This window comes from Convolutriloba macropyga, chromosome 1, assembly GCF_964194025.1.
Source record: "Convolutriloba macropyga chromosome 1, txConMacr16.3, whole genome shotgun sequence".
Classification (NCBI taxonomy): Eukaryota; Metazoa; Xenacoelomorpha; order Acoela; family Convolutidae; genus Convolutriloba; species Convolutriloba macropyga.
Genome location: NC_134468.1, coordinates 77,884,653 through 77,908,067, shown reverse-complemented (window position 1 = coordinate 77,908,067; position 23,415 = coordinate 77,884,653). Strand labels below are relative to the sequence as shown.

At 37.3% G+C, this 23,415-nt stretch overlaps 1 protein-coding gene across 2 annotated transcripts; it reads right to left on the bottom strand.

Moving 5' to 3' along the window:
- Positions 1–218: 218 nt before the first annotated feature.
- On the bottom strand, positions 219–23,410 carry LOC142351725 (uncharacterized). Of its 2 annotated transcripts, none has more exons than XM_075403873.1 (4): positions 23,282–23,410; positions 22,641–22,867; positions 4,060–4,313; positions 219–655 (listed from the first exon to the last, which is right to left on the bottom strand). In XM_075403873.1, the coding sequence occupies exons 2-4, from the start codon at positions 22,864–22,866 to the stop codon at positions 413–415; spliced, it is 723 nt and encodes a 240-aa protein (XP_075259988.1). In that variant the 5' UTR covers position 22,867; positions 23,282–23,410; the 3' UTR covers positions 219–412. The 2 variants fall into 2 exon arrangements, with proteins under 2 accessions (XP_075259988.1, XP_075259996.1); XM_075403881.1 differs by having other exon boundaries at positions 22,641–22,873; positions 23,282–23,341.
- Positions 23,411–23,415: the final 5 nt, after the last annotated feature.

The window sequence follows — 23,415 nt, the reverse complement described above, 5'->3', positions numbered from 1 at the left end:
AACAACATCACTCCAAATTTTTTCACGTGTTTCATTTCCCGCTTCAAAATTCACTCTAATAAAATTGATTTAAAAAAAGGACTTCTCCAATACTCCTCTTCGAGTCGTAAAAAAGACAGCGCCCCAATAAAATTCAAATTTTTTGAGTTGTAAAAAAACCAAGAGAAGGCCAATAATAGCCCCAGCTATCGCTGTGCGGCTATTAAAAATGAGTGCATTAAAATTATTTGGTAGCATCTAAATATTTAACCATTGGGTTATATAATTTCTGCATCTACGTTTGGAATCAGAAGAAAAACAGCTATTTAAAGTAACATCATCGAGTTAAATTCAACAATTTCGAGTTTTGCGTAACTTGTCCAATTGACTGCCACTATATATTTTCGTGTACGTACGGCTATCAAATTCAAATTCAAACTAGATACAATCGGTGGCAGTTCATTTTTTCAGAGGCGCTTTTAGCCATGTAAATACACCTATAGAATCTATTCATATTGTATTCCCTTCTTCCGTCGCTCAACAAACTGCGTCCTGTCTGTGGAGTGTAGGGTAGCAAATTGGGACAGCCATCTTGGTTCACGTCCTCCAGGTTCAAATCCAGTCCATACGACTGAAGTTGATATTCAACCGACCTCAACTTGTGTTTGTTTGGAAACTGCAAACAGCAAAAATGCTTAGAAATTGGTAAACCAATAAACAAAGTTTTAGAACAACGTCGAAACTCACGTTATCGTTATTTCGCTTATTTTCAAATGCTAGAGTGCAAGTTTGGGTATTTAAACATAAAGCGAAATGGCGAGAGTTGATTGTTTTCAAAAACGAGGCTTATAACAGGCAAAGGTTTTTGTAAATTGTTGGCGGTTAGCGTTCACACATACCGACGACAATTTGAAAAAACCTTTGCTGGTTTTAAGCCTCGTTTTTGAAAACAATCATTAACTTCAGGGGGGTCAAAATTGGCTTACCGTAACATTGTCGATGACCCTGGTTCAAGCCCAGGCAAATTCGTCCCTGGTCGTAGCCTAACTTTTTGTTTTATACAAAAATGGGTCAAGCCAAATTCTTTTTCATAAACAAGCCAAGTTCGTTTCATAGGCTGAAGCAAATTCTTTCCAAATAAATACTAAATACTACACACAAAAGAGCAAAACTAAGCCTATTTGCTAAACTATTGTAGACAAAAATTGTTCAAGTCAAAATAAGTTGACATGACAACTTTCAGAAACGGGAACTTGGCTTTCTGATTTGACTGTTTCAAAGCTAAAAACGGGTTTTACGGACAGTCTGCCAGCCGGCCATCGGCATAAAACATTTTTTAAAACTATTATATAGCCTCAATATGGAAAACATTGACGGCTGTTTTCGGTTTCTGAAGTTGAAATGTTTGACTTTACTTCTTATGTTTATGGCAACTATCATAAGAAATTGGCAGAAATGTCACAATTTTGGATCGAAAATGATGACAATATTCATTGGTTTGTTTTTTGTAATAATTTGGGAGCTGAAAACTTTGATTTTTGATTTTGCTTTACATGAAAGACAAGAACCTATCGTAAACATTAACCAAGTCAGGGTAATTGTTAAAAAATTTAAAATTTTAAATAATGAGGGACTTTTTCAACAATCGCGCACCCCCCCCCCCCCCCCCCCGGTGCAAAAAGGGAGACCATTTTTGAATGGAATTTAGGTGAGCAATTTATTGACCAACCAAAACTTGAACAGTATTCATTAAGAAAATCTTGATAATTGTTCCGACCCTCTTAAGGGGGGAGGAATTATATACTCAAATGGGTTTTTTTTGTTCCGACAATTTTAACCGATCGATATATTCAGTCTGCATCAACAGTAGCTTGTTCATAAAAAGCCCGTCCAGTGTAGAATATGGAACTAAAAGATTTCTTTAAATTTGGTTTTCTAGAGTGAGTTATCGAGGTTTAAATTTTTGTGAATTTTAGACAGATTTGCCTTATTTTTAATTTGCCTAAAACTTCGTCAATTTGACTAAAATTTGTAAAAATTGTTAAAAATAGTACTGTTGATTTTATTTTAAAAGACAAAAAAAGTATTTTTGACGATTTTGATTTAATTTCTTTTGCTGAAATTTATGCTAAATATTTCAAAATTCACCCTAATTCTTCAAAAATTGCCCGAAATATTCATCTTTAGTCCACTTTGATTAAATTTGCCTAAAAATGGAGCTATTCTTACTTCCTCTTTTATTGGGAGTAGTCTGGCATGAAACTTTAGCTGGTTTTTGCTAACTTTACTCTATGATTATCAAAAACGCAGCATTTATTTTTGATCTTTTTACCAACAAATCATCTAGATATATAACAACAGAAACAAATGAAGATTCTTAATGGACGAGCAGCAATAGCAAGGTTAGTTTCGGTCCAATCTTGCACTGTTGCAACCGAAAAATGATTCCGAATATAGTCAGTCGCTTTTTTAAAAAAAAAATTCGATCATTTCTTAGTTAATTAAAGAGCAGAACAAATCAAATCAAAGCTCACTGCTGTTAGTTCCAAATGGTTTCCAAAATTTTTCCAAACCAATGTATCTAGTTTCTTTACTTGAACAATTATGGTCGTTTTGCCTTAAAATTGTTTGATTTTTAAATGAACAAGGGCTTGTTGAACTTTGGCACTATTTTTCTTTTTATTTGGTTCAGTTGTAGCTTTGTCAGCAGAGAAATAATGCCTCTTCTTCCTATTTCTTCTATTGATTTAAAATTTAATATTTTTTATGGTTTTACGCGTTATATTATGGTTTTCTGGCTTTGATACTATATTTTACAATTTCTTTTTTGATTTTCAGGCATTGGCCGATTTTTTACGTTTTTTTCTCGCTTTATCACATTATCAACAATATTGACAGTTTCGGCGTCATATTACATTTTCGGCGTTAAAAACAAGGAACAATAGAACATATAAAAGTCTTTAGAGGCATAGATTATGGTTTTAACGGCTTCGACACCCCTTTTTGAAAAATTTTTTTTCATTTGGCTCCAACTATCGTTCTTACTTTTACTTTTTAGTCATATGAAATTTCTTGGATAATGTCAGGTCTCATTGGTTTTAAAGATAGAATAAATGAGCCTAAACTCTGATTTGAAATGATAGATGATGGCTTTCATTACTTTGAAAACAATTGTTTTCAAAAAATTAAAAACACTTCAACTTCGCATTATTGTACTTTTTTGTCTATTTGTCTAATCTCGTTAATTCCAGGCCACATAAGACAATATTGTTGTCAAGGGAAGTGTACAAAATCTAATGTTATTAAAGAATTCGTTATTTTACTGGCTTCGACACTGGTTTTTCGTAAAAAAAGTAAACTCTATTTGTTGTTCTTTTTTTAAACTCATAAAAAAATAAACAAAGACAATTCTTAATGCCTTCCTATAGAGGCATTAGAAGCATAGGTGATTGTTAAACATTTGGATGTTTTCAGTTGATATCTAATGGTTTTCATTATTTTTGAAATTTATTGTTTTTAAAAAATAGAAGCGAATTTTGTTTTAACTTTGCTAATTTGTTCTTTTGTCTAATTGTCACCGAGCCTCATTATGGACTGGTCCGTAATAGTACAGTTGATTTTGTTTAGTTTCAGTTTCATCTGACGCTATCTTGATTTTGTTATAAAGTTTTTTTTAATGGACATAAAGTTTTGGATGTATTTAATGTTAGTTGTTGTTGTTTGATATTGTATTTCGTCTACCCTTGCTTTCTTAATCATGGCAGAACGCACCAATCTAATGCGGCATTTTCTACTCCACCGGTTTATTTGCGTTGGAGGCGATTTTCTCGTCCATACACAAATTTTTTTGAAAGAACCTTTAATTTTTGGAATATTTTATCTGTTCCTCATTTGATAGACAATCATGCCAAAAATGTGATGAGCGGGGTCGCAACTTTATGTGCGAACGCACATTAGCGAGCCTCCTTGTTTTGTAATACAACATCATGCATAGTTTAAAAGGGGAGTAAATTCTGCACTAGCTAGTATAGGGGACGTGATTGTCGAAATGATCCATTATGAGACACGAAAACTATTTGCCTGCAGACGTGAAAGAATCCACGCATTCTCAGTCCTGGGTCGTCCTAATCCATTGATGCAGAAATAGTACATCATGAAATGCTCGTTCAGGTGTAGAACGTGAAAATTAGGACCTCCGAAGTTCTTCCCTAAATTGTAGAAGTCCACGGACAGTTCACCTCTATTTGAAAATTCATTGCTCTTGTGGAGGTCAACGCTGATACTGTTGCAGTCTCGGGCGTTGCAGGTTGTCTCGTTCCATTGAATATGAGTTGCTGCAATAAGAAACGGTTCATTTTTCAGGAATATTTTAACCGGAATTTTTCCGGTTCGATTTCCGAAAGAATCGGTTCAATGGTTAAATTGGTGTCAGGACAATTTACCCAATTCCATTTTACCCAATGCCATTATACCCAATGCCATTTTACCCAACCTGCCATTTTACCCAATGCCATTTTACCCAATGCCAACTTACCCAATTTACCCCATTGCTAAATTAACCAGAACGACTATTTAGCCGACTATAAAATAAATGGCCCGTGGGACTTGATATGAAACTATCACAACCAAACATGGGATCAGTCGATTATATAACTAAATGGCCTGTGGGACTTGATATGAAACTATCACAACCGAACATGGGATTATATTTTCTACAAATATTTTAAATCATCCTTTCTAATAGCGATTGCTAATTTGTAATCGGATAATTGAACGAAAAGATCAAAGAGCATTGGGTAAGTTGGTATTGGGTAAAATGACATTGGGTAAAATGGCATTGGGTAAATGACCATCCATAATTAACCATTTTAAATCCTTTTAACGTTATGTTTTTATTGTATTGAACTAAATCACTTTTTAACAGACTACGCAGACAGTTATTAGTGTAAAACACGCATTATATTGTTCAGGCGAAGTTATGACGTCAAGTAATTTGTTCACGTTGGGATGAAATAAGTTCCTGTAAACGTTTCAGTTGAATTTTATATTTAAGATCTAAAATTAATTCAACTTGGGCAAAAACAAAAATTACAAGTCCAAAATTTTACATATCCATTGCTCTTAACTCAGTTAAGGGCATTTAGCCCAATGACAATTATTGTAGCTCCAAAAAATGGAAATCCACATGTCCGCTCTCGTTGCGATATCTTTCAAAAAGGATCAATAATCGAAGTCTTTATAAAAAAAAAACTAATAAGAATTCAAGACTTAATTTCTTGAGATCAGCAATGTATCGGTAAAAAGTCGATATAGCAAGCAAAATCCTGTTTCGGCACAGGAAATGTTGTATTTCACAACTTATAAGCATCAATGAATAAGACTAAACGTATAAGACTCAACACTCATAACGTACGTAAGATTTACATCAGACAACTAGCAAGGTTGTCGGCCAAACGTAATTGATGCTCATTTCAAGGTCGGAATAGGTCAAAAAAGCTTTTAATTTGGCCTCTGGATTACATCTATATAAAAAAAAGATATTTGGTCCCACCGGGATTCGAACCGCAACCTCTAGATTAAGGGCCCTATGTCCTAACCATTAGGCTATTTCCCAGTTGCAAATATCTGTGCGAACGCACAAGTAATATGCTCTTTCATTTACGCTTACACGCAATTGCGTCAGCAACATCTTCAGGCCCCAAAACTGATGATTCGAAAACTGGTATCAAATTAACAATAGGGCAAATCAATGAGCCGAATTTGTTTGAACTTGAGCGGACCGTGCGATGACGTCGTTACCATAACGTAGACTCAAAATACGGGCCAGTAGATAATAGCCTCTTGGGCTGTCGCTATCGAAAATCCAAACTAGGCCACCGGTTTTCAAGATTTCATCGGAAGGAGTCTTCCATTTACAACGACGATTCAATGGGGGGAGATATTCTTTTAACCATCTTTTCCAAATAGCATTAGCGTACGCTTGCGCTCTGGCGTATCGCTTTCGGTGATTGAAGTCATCGACAGGGGTGAGTGAAGGAAGGCAAGTACTGCGATTCCCCAAAAGAAAACGATTTGGCGTTAATGCATCTATATTGTCGGCATCGGAACTTACGGAAGTCAATGAGCGGTTGTTTAGTGACTGTTCCACTAGACAGAAAGTAGTGAGGAGTATTTCGTCCGTAAGCCGACGATTGCCAAGGATTGCGTAAACTGTTCGCACAAGCCCTTCCCAAACACCTCCGTGGTGCGGTGCAGCAGGTGGATTAAACTTCCACTTGACTCCCTTTTGTGCCAGCTCTGAAGCCATTTTCTGTTTGTCGAAGTTTAGAAAACATAGCAACAGTTCTTTCTCTGTACCAACAAAGTTAGTGCCGTTGTCGGAACAAATGACCAACGGCATTCCACGACGAGCAATGAAGCGTTCAATACCCATAACACACGAATTTGTATCCATCGAATGTGCAATCTCAACATGAACGGCTCAGGTCGTGAGACAGGTGAGCAGGAAACTCCAACTTTTCTCAGAGGAGCGACGGATCGTGACGTGAAACGGACGAAAGTAGTCAAGACCGAGATTCGTAAAGGGCGGACACTGGAAGGCAAGACGTTCGGACGGAAGATCAGCCATCATAGGTTGAACAGGCTCAGTGCTTCGTTTTCTGCAAAGGACACAATGAAAACGAATCGAACGGAGGATAGAACGAAGCTTCAGAACAGCATACTGCTGTTGGACAAGTGCGCGAAGATAATCGTTACCTTCATGATGATTTTTGAGGTGCATATGGCGTAAGAAAGCGTAAACCAGTGGATGTCGACCGTCGAGGATTATGGGTGCTTCAAATTGCTCAAGGTTAGTGAAGCGCTTAATTCGGCCACTAGAACGGAGCAGGCCACCAAGCCCGACAAACGGCGAATAAGCAGCAATAGGGCTTCTTTTACTGATTTTCTTTGAACTGCGGAGTTGCATAAGCTCAATGGGGAAAGACTCTGCTTGTGTAAAAAGCTGCCGTTTCTTTTCTGCTGCGGTAATTTCCTCGGGTTCTACTATTTTTCCATCTACAGATCGGTAGGTGGCGTGCCGTGGAAGAATAGGTAGGACATACGCAACGATTCGAAGAAATTTTGGATACGAACTGTATTTGCGCAGATGAATGCTGAAATCAGAATTTAAAGAGTTGGACTGTAGGGCTGAACAGTTGCCCAAAGGGTTGGGATCAGCTGCTTGACGCTTCAACTTGATGTTTGACACCACTTCGGTGTCCGGGCGAAACGGAAAGTCAGATGTACGAAGAAAATCAGGACCACGTAACCAAGCGCTGTTCTGCAACGCCTCCGAGGACAACCCCCTCGTGCCGGCCTCAGCCGGGTTGTTCTTCGTTGCCACGTGATGCCATTGATCGACTGTTGTTCCCTCTAGAATCTCGGAGACACGATTCGCGACAAATATAGGCTGTTTCTCTAGGGAATTCAACCATTGAAGGACTGTGGTACTGTCTGTCCACATAAACGTGCGTTGAATCTGAATGGTGAGCATCTCGCATATCTCTCCTCTGAGGCGGGATGCCAGCAAAGCCGGTTAGAGTTCGAGTTTAGGAACAGTGAGCACTTTCATTGGAGCTACACGTGCCTTTCCAATGACGAAGGCTAGTTCTGTTCTTTTTCTGTGGTCTGAAGAATACACGAGAGCACGCAAAAACGCAACTGCGCTGAACACCTCCTGTGAACTGTCATGTACTTCCAACTGCTCGAACGAACCGGAGAAGTAGCTCCTAGGTATTTTCATTAGCCCAAGTTTTGGTAATTCTGAGATCCAGGACTCGAAACGCTCAATCATTTCCTTTGGGAGTACATCATCCCAGCTCTGACCGTGAAGTCGCCAGACATCTTTGAAGAGGAGCCGCGCTTTCACAAAAAAAGGGGAAACAAGACCAATTGGGTCAAATATTTTTGATACAAGACTCAAAACCAGCCTTTGTGTAACAGCTTTCTAGGCATCACATATTGTTCCGCGGCTTAAAACTAGTGTGTCATTTACATGATCTCACTTCAAACCTAGAACGTGAGATGATGACTCCTCTTTTGATGCGCCTATTTCTTTTGGAGCCTGTTCAACTGATTTGTCCTCCAGCTCTTCGAGGAGGCCAGGGACATTGCTGATGAACTTAGTCAACTTGAAACCTCCCCTGTTCAGTAGTTCGATCAAATCGCGCGATATTTTTTGTACTATGATGGAAGACTCCATTAAGTCAAGGTAATCATCCATATAAAATTTCTGGCTAACGGCTTGCGCCGCCTCGGGAAAATCTGAATTATTGTCTCTCGCGGTACGCAATAACGTATAATTAGCGCAAGTTGGTGAATCTTTCGCGCCGAATTTGTGTCTTGTGTACTGGTATACCTCAATGTTCCTTGAGGGATCTTCCCGCCAAAGGAAATGCAAAACCAACTGTTCCACTGGCTAAACACCTACTTGTAAGAACATACCCTCAATATCAGCGGAAACAGCGAATTGATGCTGACGAAAGCGCATCAGAGTGTGGATCAGTCCCTGCAACAGATCTGGACCGGTGAGTAATACACTATTCAAAGATATACCCCGAAACTTTGACGCACCATTCAACACCCTAAGAACTTTTTCAGGCTTGTTAGGGTTTACAACCGGGTGATGAGGTAGGTACCATTCTCTTCCGGCGCAGTGCTTGTCGTCTCGGTTTTCCACTTTGATAACATATCCTTTATCGAGTTCGTCTTGAATTGTCTGTGCATAAAGCTTGTACAAAACGGGATCTTTACTTAATCTCTTTTCCAATGATTTGAACTGCACCATTGCTGAAAAAAAAATGTTGGGGAGTTTTACTTCGTCTGAAGACCAAAGCATGCCTACATGATATCGGCCCTCATGGTGTACGGTGGATTGTTCGAGGATCGCAGTTGCTCGATGGTCAGATGCTGAACGGGGATCGACCTGCTTGACAGACCCATATGACTCCATGTCAAACTAGGATTTTATTTGGGATGCTAACTCGGAATCCTGTTTAGCTACTGCCTTAAAACAAGTAGAAATCAGACCAGATGAAGATGGCACCGGACCGCTTAATACCCATCCCAACGGTAAGCGAACGGCAACGGGTGAGGATTTTGATTCGGTTTCAAAATACTCGATCGGGCGGATGGCGTGGTAAGCGTCTTGGCCTAGTAACAACTCGACGTTTGCGTAGTCATACGCCTGGTTCTGTAACACGCTTAAGTGAGGATGATTTTCTTGAATGGCAGTATTATCAATAATGTCGGAACCTACTCGTAAATTTGTTTTTACATAAGGGAGTAGATCAAACGGAGAGCAAGTGTTTTCGCCTATTGGTTGGACAGTAACCTGTACAGATTCCGTTGTTACAGTTTCTTGAGTATTTATGCCATTCACGGTCAGCTTTAATGGGGAACCCTTCAATTGGAGACAACTAGCGAGCTCACTGGATATCCAAGAGTGACTACAAGCTGTGTCACAGAGAACAAGTGCTCTAGTGCGTACATCTGAAGGACTTAAAAGATCGACTTCAAGAACCTGAAGAAGCCCTTTTACATCAGTTATTGAAGTGAGTCCCGAGGAACTAGCCGTTCCCATAGATTTTGCATTTTCAACTGTATTTGATGACGTTTTTGTGGAGTTTACTTTAGTCAGCGTGGCAACGTTGCTTTTCTTCTCAGTGCTTACGGGAAAAACGCGTTCTGCCCCGTGAAGTAATGTGTTATGAGTGCTTCGACAGCCCTCAATAGTGCATTTTTGTTGACGTGGACATGTTCGGAATGAGTGCTTGCCGTTCAAGCACGAGAAACAAAGTTGGTTTTCTGCAGCAATCTTAGCACGCTGCGTAGGGGTCTTTTCCTTGAAAGATTGACATCGCCAAATGGGATGTTGACATTTGCAAATGGCGCAGGGCAATTGATCTTTTTTTGCACTCTGGGAAGCTTTACTGGAGATATGTTGTTTTGCATTTGAATTAGCAGTAAAAACTTTTGAGGAGAATTTTGTTTTTGTTACACTCATGTTACCATTATCCTCGTTTTTTCCCTTGAAAGAGATTGCTTTCATGCGCTCATGAGCTTCTGCTTTCTCTTCCAGCCAATCGTTAAAATCTAACATGGTTGGCCTCAACCACTCTTTCTTCACGGTGTGCATTGACCAAAATTCTTTTAAATTTGGTGGAAGCTTTTGAACTGCTTGGTTTGAGAGGGACAAGCTACAAAGATCTGTGTCATATGACAATGACCTGAATACGCCAACGAGACTTGAGACTACAGTAGCAAAGCTGATTATACTGTCTGAGTTGTGCATTTTTACTGGTGGATAGCTTGACAATTTATCAAGATGCGCAGTTACCACTGCCTGTGGCTGTCCGAAATTACGCTCAAGCATTTTCAATGCATCTCTATACATTGACCCACAATAAGCAAATTCCGCAATTGCAGCCTTTGCTTTCCCTGTTACCAATGTTTTCAGGTAGGTTAGCTTAACGTCATCACTCAATGTCTGCGAATCAATCGCACTACTAAAATGGCCGTACCATTCGTGCCATTGAAGGGGGTCGACGTTGTATTGGGAAAGTTTCCACTCGGGTAGGGGATCTCTCTTGCTGAAGCTAAGTAACTCGGCAAGACCTTTTACTGTTACTTGTTGAGATGTTGAAGAGTGCGGCAAACAAGGATGTTGCATGGGTAGTGGATTTCGAGAGTAAGGCAGCGATGAGGAAACGGGTGGATATCCCGGTAGGAGTGGTGCTGTTTGCAACGTCTGGTTATCTACTATTGCACTGGAAATTGGATTATGGTAGTACGTTGTACCACCTACGGTGCCTACTGAAACAGGTACGCTTGCCGTGACATTAATATTAGACCTCTGCGGAGCGATCGGGAAAGCATTTGCTTTGGTGTTTAATGGAACATTAGCGAGGGTCCATGTATTCAAGTTAGGCCTGTAGTGACTGTGTGGTATTGATAAAGCCTGGTGGTGGAGTGGGCTTGCCGAAGCTGCAGGCAAATTTGCTTCTAATTGCGCTGCCAAGTGGTTGAGTTGAGCGTCGGCCGGGAAAGCATTATCCTGATTATGTTGAGGGGTGTATGCTGCTGTCAAAAAATCATGAGCTGGAGATGAAGTTTGTAAATTTCCGGTGTTTTGTGGCTGGTTCGCGTATGCATTGCCTTTCAGAGACAAGCTAGGTTGATTTGTTTGAAAAAACAAACCACGGTAGTAAGCAGATTCTTGATCAGCAAGAGAGATTCTTGATCAGCAAGAGACTGCCAGAACTGCAGCGTATTGTTCGGCAGGCCTTCGTTATGATTGTTTACTTCGGAGATCGGATTATTGAGTTCAGGCTCTTTGCTGCCTTGATTGATTTGCTGGATAAGATCATCATTTCCAATCAGAACTGACGGTTGAGAAATCAATTGTGGTAAATGCTGTTGGTTTTGATCGTTCATTTCTGATCGATGGTTCTTAAAAATATGATTCTGGGCAGTATTACCCTGTTCTTGGACAATAGAGTTACTATTTTGTGCATCTGCTGCCGCGGAAGAAATAGCTTGATCGAAACAAGCCCTGGATTTTTTCCGTTTGCACGTCAAGATGGCTGTTTTTTGGCTACCAACTGACTCAACCCAATCTTTGACGTGATTTTCGCTCTTTGTTGAGTAGATACTGCCATGTTTTGAGGAACTATTAGTGGCGGTCTCTAAAAGCAAAGATTCATCGTCCATTAAGTTGATTTCCTGCATTTTAGCTTCAATGAGACGTTTTCGATTTTCTTCATGCATTTTCTCGAGGTCTATTTGACGTTTCTTAGAAAACAATTCTCTCTCATGCCTTCTCTCAGCCATTTCACGTTCTCTATCTGCCATCTCAATTTCATACTCTCTTTCAGCTATTCGAGCAGCCGCTTTGTTTTCTTCCTCCACTTCTTCTCGTCTAATTTTTGCTATTATAAAGTCTTTCCTGCGAGCCGTTGAAGCCTTCGAAAAGGTACTAGCAGACAAGGATTTCTGGGATCTTTGAGAGCTCTTTTTTGAATTTTCGTTGCCCTGAATGGAGTCTATATAGTCTCGGGCATTTTCCATATACTCATCGTGTCTTTTATTCACAACTGCCCGCCATTCTTCTAATTCTGACTGCAGTTTCTCTGCTTGTTCAGTCTTAGCTGCAAGGCCTATCAGGTTATCATTTTTTGCTATAAAAGTTTCGAGCAGGTCTTTGCATTTGGTAACCAAACTTTCTACTCTCACTCGCCTCGCCTTTTCATGGATAGCGTCGTCAATGCTTTCGAAAAGTTTGCACAACTCTTTCTCAATCTTGGCCATTGCATCATACACGTTAGAAACTTTGCTTGTAAAGGGATTTGACATAATGGGAGGTAGAATACAACAATAGATTAACTTACAGATTTGGTGTACAAACAGAAAGGAAAGATGAAACAATATTTAACTTGGTCTGCAAAATTGTTATTTTAGGACAACAATTTAGGAGATAGAACAATATGGGAGATAGAACAAATTAGATAGAACAAAGTGATCAATAATTGGACAATTCTCGCGACAGAGGAAATAGAAGGTGGGGCGTAACTCGAGGAACGGGAGATTGGGAGGGGAGAATGACCCAGTCTCAATTACTATAGTTTCTATAACCCCTGTAGTTTACACTGGGGACACAGAACACATAATCTTTTGAGATTCAGAGAGCAAAACCCCAAAGCGTAATAGGAATATAATATTCGCGCGCAAAAGGAGGAGCGGAAACGGTCACGCAGCGAGCGAGCGACGAAACGGGAAAAACGGTGGAGCGGCGGATGCGATTACTGAAAACCTTGACAAAGTGAGTGGTGCCAATCGAACGACACTACAATAACCACGCAACGAAAGCGGGACACGACGTAGCGACTGAGTCCTACAACTAACAAGCTCTATAACCCCTGTAGTTAAACTGAGGTCACCGAGCCGGAAAGAAATAGGACTCAGTGGAGACTCGAAGTTAACGCCGCTTCAGCGGCGAGTTTCTTATTCTTTTTGGCTCTACGGCGTCGTTTATTGAGTTTGCTATGACGAGTTTTCTTAAGCAAACGGCGAAGTGATTTCTGATGCGTTAAAATTAATGTTAACGATTTAAATTCCAAATGAACTTTCTGGTGCAATTGATAGTACTCTTTTACTAATTTTGGATCTTTCTGTTTCCGCTTTGACACTAGGTCAATCAATACATGGATAGTCAAAACGTCTGTTTGCTTAAGAAAACCAAAGATATTTGGTGCTCCGTTTCGTGGGCAATAAACTATAGCTTTCAAACGAGTTTGGTAACTTTCTAGCACTTTAAAAAGTTCGGAAAACGCTAGTGCTCGAAAATTATTTGTTCGGTGAGAAGTCAACGAATTGTTTATAGCGTCGTGCCAGATTATGACATCAGTTTTGTGCCGGAAGACGTTATCCAACTGATATTTTACCGTTTTTCTTTCGTTAACAGCAAAAGGATTCAAGCTTAATCCCGGAAGTGAAAATACAGTGCTTTTATACCAATTTTGGGTGCCTTTTGGTAGACTATTGATCGCGTGGAACAACGAACTAGCACCCAAAATGAATACCATAAGCTCACATCAACGTGTATTTACCGTATCGGGACAAAAAACTACGAACCTTTCTTGGTTTTTTTATGTTTTTTTGAGATTTTTTCTCAAAAATCGGTGAAATCAACAATTTTCAAAAATTTGGTCAAAATTCTAATTTTTTGTTGAATAACTGTATTATACTGTTACCCCAACTATACTGCACAATAATTTACCAGTTTATCAAAAATTTGACCAAATTTTTGATTTTTCAAATTTTTGACCTAAAATTAGCAAAAAAATTCGATAAATTTATCGAATTTTTTTTGAAAGCTGGTTTTTCAAGTTCCTACACCTTCATTACGTTCGACCAATATCAATTTATCAGTTACTGAGTTTAATTATGAGTTTAATTTTTTTCGAATATAACCAGTTTTTTTAAGTTTTTACGAGTTTTTCGTCAATTTTCGGTCACATTCGCCTTTTCTGGTGAAACCCGTCTTTTTCTAACCCAAATTGTCTCGGTCTTGCAGTTTTTGTGATGCTCGGTTGCACTGCCCTGAAGACCACGTCAGGATGTTCCAGTCACCCAATTTGCATTTAAAAATGATGACTGAAACCACCTCTCTCACTTTTTGGGCTGGGAAGCCGACACTTCACAAATGTTCACAAGTCCAGTTGTTGTTGTGCTCCCTGATTTTTTCTCTCGGTGGACCAAAATGTCCGCTCTCGTTGCGATAAATTTCAAAAAGGATCAATAATCGAAGTCTTTATTAAAAAAAAAAACTAATAAGAATTCAAGACTTAATTTCTTGAGATCAGCAATGTATCGATACAAAGTCGATATAGCAAGCAAAATCCTGTTTCGGCACAGGAAATTTTGTATTTCAAAACGTATAAGCATCAATGTATAAGACTAAACGTATAAGACTCAACACTCATAACGTACGTAAGATTTACATCAGACAACTAGCAAGGTTGTCGGCCAAACGTAATTGATGCTCTTTTCAAGGTCAGAATAGGTCAAAAATGCTTTTAATTTGACCTCTGGATTACATCTATATCAAAAAAAGAGATTTGGTCACACCGGGATTGGAACCACAACCTCTAGATTAATGACACTAGGTCCTAACCATTAGTCTATTTCCCAGTTGCAACAATCTGTGCGAACGCACAAGTGATATGCTCTTTCATTTACTCTTACACGCAATTGCGTCAGCAACACCACAATTGGCGTATATTCAAATAACAGTCGAGTCCCAATGTACATACTTACGTATTTCCAATCGGTATCACAATTTTTTTTGGTGAACTGCTTCTTTCAAAAAATTTTTGAATTGAGAAACAATGAATACAAACAGTCGCTGAATTAAGGCCGAAACCTTAGTCTATCCAGGGCTTGAGATTTGGCAGATTTTGTGTATCTCGAGTCCGCTTAATTTTAAATAATTTAATGGTAAACTGGTAAACTTTTCGACCCTATCTATTCCCTCATATGTGTTTACATTCAGCGGAAATCATTTGTGCCTGAATCTTTTTCTGGTTGCTGACCAAGAATTGATGTTCATGAACCGATCCAAAAACCACTGAACATCAAAATTAAATTAGCTAAAACCTAAAATTGTTTTCTTATTTCTTAAGTTAGCTCTAAAAAAGTTAGTTTGTGTACATTCTACGCTAACGGTTCAGCCCAAATGTGACTTTATAACTAGGCAAATATAGCATATCAAACCCCAAAATTGTTACTAGAAACCTGTAGAACTGCAACTGCGATCGACGCTGAACTTTAGCACTCGAAACAAGTTATCGCAATTTAAACCTCCTTACCATCTTGCTAAACTGTAGGTAATATGTGGCATACTTTCTTATATAAAGTAAAAAAAATTTGAGAGTTGAAGCTCCTTGTAGCTAACAACCTTCATCGTTCACAGAAAAAATTCAATTGGAGACCTTTAGAGGACCTCAGAACACTTAGATACATCCAGCAACCTTGATGTGAATTTCTTTGTTTTTTTGTATTAGTATTGAAGCACAAAAATTATAAAATTCCATTTCTCAAATTAGTAGAAAAACCTATTAAAACCACAAACAAGTGAAAAATGAACTATGTCAAAACATTTTTTCATCAGAGAACTTGTCGCACATTATTCAAAATTTAGTCTTTGTTTGATCATTTTAAGATCAACTACTATATATTTTCATTATCCATTACATAAACCCAATATTAATAATTATTTTAAAATTATATTTTATTTGACTTACCGCAAAATTAGCCCACGGACTTGCGTTCTCTAGCTAAAATAATAAAAAAAGAAAAAAAAGCCACAATAGAGTTGTTTAGTCAACCTAAGAGAAAAAATTTTCAAAACACACCTCACTTTGAAATTCTGCAAAAAAATGACAGTCACGGTTTGAATGAAACTTGCGGATGCTACATAATGAAGGCTGCAAAAAATATTTAACAGCTTTCATCAGGCAGAGTCGGCAGAGATTAACTGTAACTACCATAAACTTTTATGCTTAAAATCTGTTAGAGATTGAGATGAGTCATTTAGAACACAGACGAATGAGATAACTCTATCCTATTAGAAAATTAACCAACTAAAGCAATGCAACTAAAAACTTGATCAATCTGGTAGTAATAACATGTCCCGAACATAGAAAAAGTCCGATCCACAACCTCCCCCACTAACCAATGCGCTTCGAATCACATAACTCTGCCATGCTGCAACCGATTTTATATTAACAACAAGCTTTACTTCGGAGCTATAGAGATCAATCAAAAATGAAGAACGAAAGCATGAAAAAGTCACATGGGAAGCCAAGCGAAAAATTGTCAAGCGAAAAAATTGCAAAAAAAAACACACAGTTACAATAATTGCTATGAACCTCGTTCAAGAGCAATTAAAAACAGCCGTGTTCAATCTGCAATTCCTCAAGTTGGAGAGCATTAAACATCGAATTCCACGGAAATACGCAACAAAATAAACATAAAACAAAGACATTGAAGCTTAAAATCTAAGATGAAATCAATTTGGTAGTATTAACATGTCCCAAACATTGAAGAAGTCCAAAAAACTTGTCAAACAATCAAGGAACGTCAGCACAAAAAAAACAATCACCGGCACAAGAAATGAAAACTCATAAGATTCATTATCATAAAGCGCCCTTAACTTCTCTAGGTTGACTCGAAAAATTAACACCAAAAATGAAAAATTAACACAAAAAAATGAAATCGATAGAATTGAAAGTTAGGAAGCGAAAAACATTGAAAGGTTTTCACATTTCATTCGAAAGCCAAAAAAACCGCCAAAGTCAAAACAAACTGATAAACACCTGTTTTGGACAGAAAACAGAGAAAAAGAAACCACAATGATAAATGCTTAAAATCAAAATAACTTTTAGTTCAATTACCCGGCAATTTATTAAGTTCACTTCAAGCATACTCGCCCGTCGCGTTTTTTCTTCGCTATGTGAGATCATGTCTGTTCACATGGATTTTAGTTTTTCAATTTATTTCTCGTAATTTTGCGACACATAGTCACAACGAAATTTCACATAGTCACTATGTTAAAGAAAATTTAATTCTCGCTCCGCAGTTCCCATGGCGCTCTATAATTTAGGTTGAGTTTTCCCTCAGTAAAAAAGTTATGATTACCCTATCAGAAAATTTTAATTCTATAGATGACTTAGAGTTTACAGAGAATTTATGACGTTAACAGAGGAAAGAATGAAAGAGAAAGGATTACACATATATCACTGTGAATTTTAAAAACTGCTTGTAGGAATTACATTTTCCTGCAATAAAACGAAATTTAACTTAAACAATTTTGAGAAAGTAATAAAAAAACAGTCGTGTTCAATCTGCAAAGTAAAAAAAACAGTAATGAAAAACTGTCGTGTTCAGTCTGCAATTCAAGTTGGAGAGCAGTAACTATCAAATTCCACGGAAATACAACAAGATAAACAAAAAACCGACATTCAATCTTGAAATAAAAACTCTTATTCAATTTTTCTGAAGAAGACAGGCGCAGCAGACATCACATTTCAATACAATTCTTTGTTTAAAGTTTAGAAAAAAAATACAGAACAGAATTAGAACATATAAGCTTAAAAACCTTAACCATTTTAAAATCTTCTGTTCACTAGAATTTTTAAATCTGTGTACTACTATCCAACTGTATACTAAAAAACAAGAAATCGCTCAACCAATATCTTATACCTAACAATAATTTTTTTATTTAAAAAAGCCGAGACGAGACACAAAAGCATCCAATGGTTCGAACTGGACATTTAAAAAAAGATTCAATCAAATGAAGAACGAAAGCATGAAAAAGTCACTTGGGAAGCCAAGCGAAAAATTGTGAACTGAAAATTTACATAAAGAGGACACACACGTTTACAAAAATTGCTATTAACTTCGTTCAAGAGCAATTGAAAACAGCCTTGTTCAAACTGCAATTCCTCAAGCTGGAGAGCATTAACCATCGAATTCCACGGAAATACGCAACAAAATAAACATAAAACAAAGACATCGAAGCTTAAAATTTAAGATTAAAACTAAAAATTTGATCAATTTGGTAGTAATAACATGACCCGAACATTGAAGAAGTCCAAAAAACTTGTCAAACAAACAAGGAACGTCAGCACAAAAAAAACAATCACCGGCACAAGAAATGAAAACTCATAAGATTCATTATCATAAAGCGCCCTTAACTTCTCTAGGTTGACTCGAAAAATTAACACCAAAAATGAAAAATTAACACAAAAAAATGAAATCGATAGAATTGAAAGTTAGGAAGCGAAAAACATTGTAAGGTTTTCACATTTCATTCGAAAGCCAAAAAATCCGCCAAAGTCAAAACAAACTGATAAACACCTGTTTTGGACAGAAAACAGAGAAAAAGAAACCACAATGATAAATGCTTGAAATCAAAATAACTTTTAGTTCAATTACCCGGCAATTTATTAAGTTCACTTCAAGCATACTCGCCCGTCGCGTTTTTTCTTCGCTATGTGAGATCATGTCTGTCCAAATGGATTTTGTTTTTTCAATTTATTTCTCGTAATTATGCGACACATAGACACAAAGAAATTTCACATAGTCACTATGTTAAGGAAAATTTAATTCTCGATCCGCAATTCTCATGACGCTCTATAATTTTGGTTGAGTTTTCCCTCAGTAAAAAAGTTATGATTACCCTATCAGAAAATTTTAATTCTATAGATGACTTAGAGTTTACAGAGAATTTATGACGTTAACAGAGGAAAGAATGAAAGAAAAAGGATTACACACATATCACTGTGAATTTGAAAAACATATTTTAGGATTTACATTTTCCTGCAATAAAACGAAATTTAACTTACACACTTTTGCGAAAGTACTAAAAACAGTAATAAAAAACAGTCGTGTTTAATCTGCAAAGTAATAAAAACAGTAATAAAAAGCAGTCCTGTTCAATCTGCAAAGTAATAAAAAGTAATAAAAAACAGTCGCGTTCAATCTGCAATTCAAGTTGGAGAGCAGTAACTATCGAATTCCACGGGATTACCCAACAAGATAAACAAAAAACCGACATTCAATCTTAAAATAAAAACCCTTATTCAATTTTTCTGAAGAAGACAGGCGCAGCAGACATCACATTTCAATACAATTCTTTGTTTAAAGTTTATAACAAAAATTCTGAACAGAATTTCAACATGTAAGCTTAAGAAACCTACACAATTTAAAATCTCCTGTTCTTCAGAATTTTTAAATCTGTGTACTACTACCCAGTTAAATACTAAAAAACAAGAAATCGTTCAACCAATATCTTACATCTAACAATTTTTTTATTAAAAAAAAACCGAGACGAGACACAAATGCATCCAATGGTTCGAACTGGACGTTTCAAAAAGAGTCAAATATAGAAATATAGACGTCAGATTGCAGGAAAATAGGCGCCGTTGTCGCGCTTGTTGCACATCGGGATTTAAACAAAGATAAATTGACCAAATTTTTATCTATTTTTTTTCGGTGTCACAAGGTGTTTTAATACGGCGTGCATTTTCGATTCAATTCTAAAATTGTACTTATTTCAGCTTCTAAACTGAAAGCTAATAAGCTTGATACCAATGTCAGCTAATAAGCTTAATACCAATGTCAGATTCGGTGTGAAAAAGTGTTCTAATACGGCGTGAATTTTCGATTCAATTCTAAAATTGTACTTATTTCAGCTTCTAAACTGAAAGCTAATAAGCTTGGTACCAATGTCAGCTAATAAGCTTAATACCAATGTCAGATTCGGTGTGAAAAAGTGTTCTAATACGGCGTGAATTTTCGATTCAATTCTAAAATTATACTTAATTCAGCTTCTAAACTGAAAGCTAATCAACTTAATACCAATGTCAGATAGCAAATACTCTGAGGAACTCTGATAACCTAATTCTCAATGACCTAATGACCGGGCTTTATCGGTTTATCACGTCTCTTTTTATTTTGCTCTTTTGACCTTGACTGCATTCACTTACTTGCGTAATTCAATGAGTGAATGGATTTAAAAACCATTCAATTGAAACAGTGAGTGGGGTGAGTCAGAAGCCAGCCGTGAAAGTCGTGGCTTTTGTGAAACGAAAAACGTGATCAAAAGGTAAAGCGAACTAAAAAACATAGCAGGATAGGTCCTGACGTACAATTCAAAGAATTTTCATTGACTAAACAGTAAACTAGACCAAGAAGGGACTATGAATGGATTGGGAAAACCATTTAGAAAAAAAACCAATCCAAAAACTCAAAAAAATCTGTAAAAATCAAAGTGAAATTGCCGCATGTGAACAAAAAACCACTAGCGAGAAAGCGAGTTTTTGTTCAAACACTGTTTTCTCACTCTACTTTGAAATTAGAGCAAAAAAATTTCACGTCGCAAAACCACTCGCTTTTTCGCTCCGCTTCCTGTTTCAGCATGACCGAAATCACTACTCCAATTTCACTTCAAAAATCATGAAAATGTGTTCCAAGCCTAAAAATTTCATTGTCTCAAAGATTGACACACTAGGTAAAAGACTAATTTTTAGAAAATTCAAATTTTATCAAAAGGATATTCCTTCTATTACAACAATGAAAACCATTCCATTGCCCCCTAGCAACCCTGTAATACTATCAAACCATGGAGGAGGTTACCTGGCTACTGAGGCAAAAAAAATTGAATAAAAATGCTTAATTTTGCAAAAAATTGAAAAAAATTGCGAATTTGATCAAAAAAATTCTTAAAATTCGAAATGTTAAAAAGTTGGAAACAATTCTATTGACACTAACAACCATGCACCAAAATTTCATCAGCCCTTGGAATAGATTTTCTGGCCCTTGAGACAGCAAAAAAATCAAAGTGACAAAAATTTTGGGAAAACGTGAAAAAATTCTAAAACCATAGACATTAAAAAGTTGAAAATCAATCCATTGTTACTAGAAACTAAGCTATTATCAAAACTTAAAGGAGATTCCCTGGCCCCTGAACCTGAAAAGCTCTAAAAATGACAAAAAAATTTTCAAAAAACTTAAAATTGCAAAAATTTGTATCATTTTGCGTTTTTGTGTTTGTAGTACAAAAACATATAGCTCATAAAATCGTCAAAACAAGAGATTTTGTCTCGCAAAAGGCCTTCTTCAACTTTCGAAAACTTCAACCTACGGCTAATCAAACAAAAAACTCAAAAAAAGTTACAAAAACATGAAAAATTGCACCATTCTGAGCCCAAAAACTCCTAACAATGATCTTTTAACCTTAAATTAAGGCCATTGCAGCTGCTGCACCACCCTAAGCACTTGAAGGACTAATAAAACCCACTTTGGGCCTCTAATGAAACTTAATTCCCGTTGGGCTTTACCTGTTTATCCCGTTTTGAAAGATCAAAGTCATTGAAAAATAAGTGAACACATCTTTAAAAACAAACACAGCGCCCCAATACAATTCAAATTCTTTGAATTGTAAGCAAAACATAGCTGGACAAGTCTTGACGTACCATTCAAAGATTTTTCATTTACTAAACAAAAAACTAGATCTGGAATGAACTATCAATGGATTGGGAAAAACAAATAGAAAAACCCGATCCGAAAAAAACAGTAAAAACCAAAGTGAAATTGCCGCATGCGAAAAACCACTCGAGAGAAAGCGAATTTTTGTTCAAACGCCGTTTTCTCACTCTGCTTTAAAATTAGAGCGAAAAACATTCACGCCGCAAAACCAGTCGCTTTTTTGCTCCACTTCCTGTTTTGGCATGACCAAAATCACTACTCTAATTTGACTTCAAAAATCTTGAAAATGTGTGAACAGATCTTAAAAAAAGAAAGACAGCGCCCCAATACAATTCAAATTCATTGAATTGTAAAGGAGAGCGCCTAAATAATAGCCGTTTGAGAGGCTGACGGCGGCTATTAATTAAGAAAACTGATAAATGTAAAGAACTGATAAACGAGCGTAAATAAAACCTGTTGATTTCAATCAAGTTTTTTTGACAATTTTGCCAAACTAGTTCCACTTCGGTCAGAAAACGAATTAAACTTTCTCTGTTGTCTCCCCTTTTTTCACTTGTTCAGCAGGTTGACTGGACACATTTTCTTACCTGTGGCGTTTCCTGTTTCTAAAACACTTCAACAAAAAAACGCGAGTAAAAAGGACGATCCAATATTTAGGAAACAAGGAAGTTGGAAGCTTTTCAAACTCGATTTTTAATGAAAGGATGCGGCTATCATTGCGTCTTCAAGCGCACTTTGCACCAATGATTTACTGGTCAAACCATACGTTCAGAAACGTGTCAGGGTTCGGACTGAAGGGTTGGAATTTTGTTAAAATGTACATTGCCATCTGCATTGCCAAAGTAATTAAAATCTCTCAATTTTTATGAGATAGGGGCTTTAATTACGATTTTTTTGCTCCCTCCCTCCCCAACAACTTGGTACGTGTATAATATTTGCACCCCCGATGCACGTACCATTTTTATACAATGATTTACTATGTAATGACACGAGCTGTTACTGCGGTATGCATAACGTAGTGCAAGGAGGGCACAAATAAACGAAATATCCTTCGATTAGGTTTCAGGTACCCTGTTCTTGGTCAGCGTAGAAGTAGAATTGTTGGAAGCTGCAGTTGGCTGCATCGGGTGATAACCTATCGTTTGTTGACAACCTAATCCCGTACCATCCTCCCTCTAGCAAGTGGGATTCGATGGTCTTAGCCAAAATAAAAGGACACTTGTCTCGACCCAAACCATGGTAACAGGGCAACACACAACCAACAATTACAAACAATGTCAGTTTTGTTAATGACATTCTGGAACTATTTCCGTTTCCACTGACCAAAAATTCTGGTGTCATACCGTTTTTATGTAAACGGAGTGTAATTACAGCAGTGGCACAATCCCATTTTTATGTAATTACAGCAGTGGTTTCCTTGACCCTCCCTCCCCCCCCCCCCCCTTAGTGGGATTGTAACCCAAACCGGCACCTATTTCCCTATTTCCGTAATATTTGGATTACTTAATTGCTTTCTTCATTAGTCCCATTGTGTTTGGCTTGATGCGTTTGGATTGATAATGGTACCATAATGGGGGCTATAATTTCAGTAGGCGGGGGCTATAATTGGAAAGACCAGAGACTAGTCATTACAATTTAATTATACAGTTATAAGTGTGCAAAAATGGAAGCTGTTCACTTTCTGTCAGGTGGAAAAGGAAACAGCTCCGACGTTATTTCAACTGCTTTAGATGGTCACAATAGTAATGATAGCATAAAAAGAGAAGTTTGCTTGTTTTGCTTACTTATTATATTGACTCTTTCATTTAAGGCCAGTAAATATTGATGTGGCATTATAATAAATGT

Excerpts from the sequence above, each read along its gene's own strand:
- LOC142351725 (XM_075403873.1), bottom strand. The coding sequence starts at position 22,866 with ATGTCATTAACAAAACTGACATTGTTTGTAATTGTTGGTTGTGTGTTG. Across the intron at positions 4,314-22,640 it reads CTACGCTGACCAAGAACAGG|CAACTCATATTCAATGGAAC; the intron begins GTACCTGAAACC and ends TTCTTATTGCAG. Across the intron at positions 656-4,059 it reads GGATTCTTTCACGTCTGCAG|TTTCCAAACAAACACAAGTT; the intron begins GCAAATAGTTTT and ends TGCTGTTTGCAG.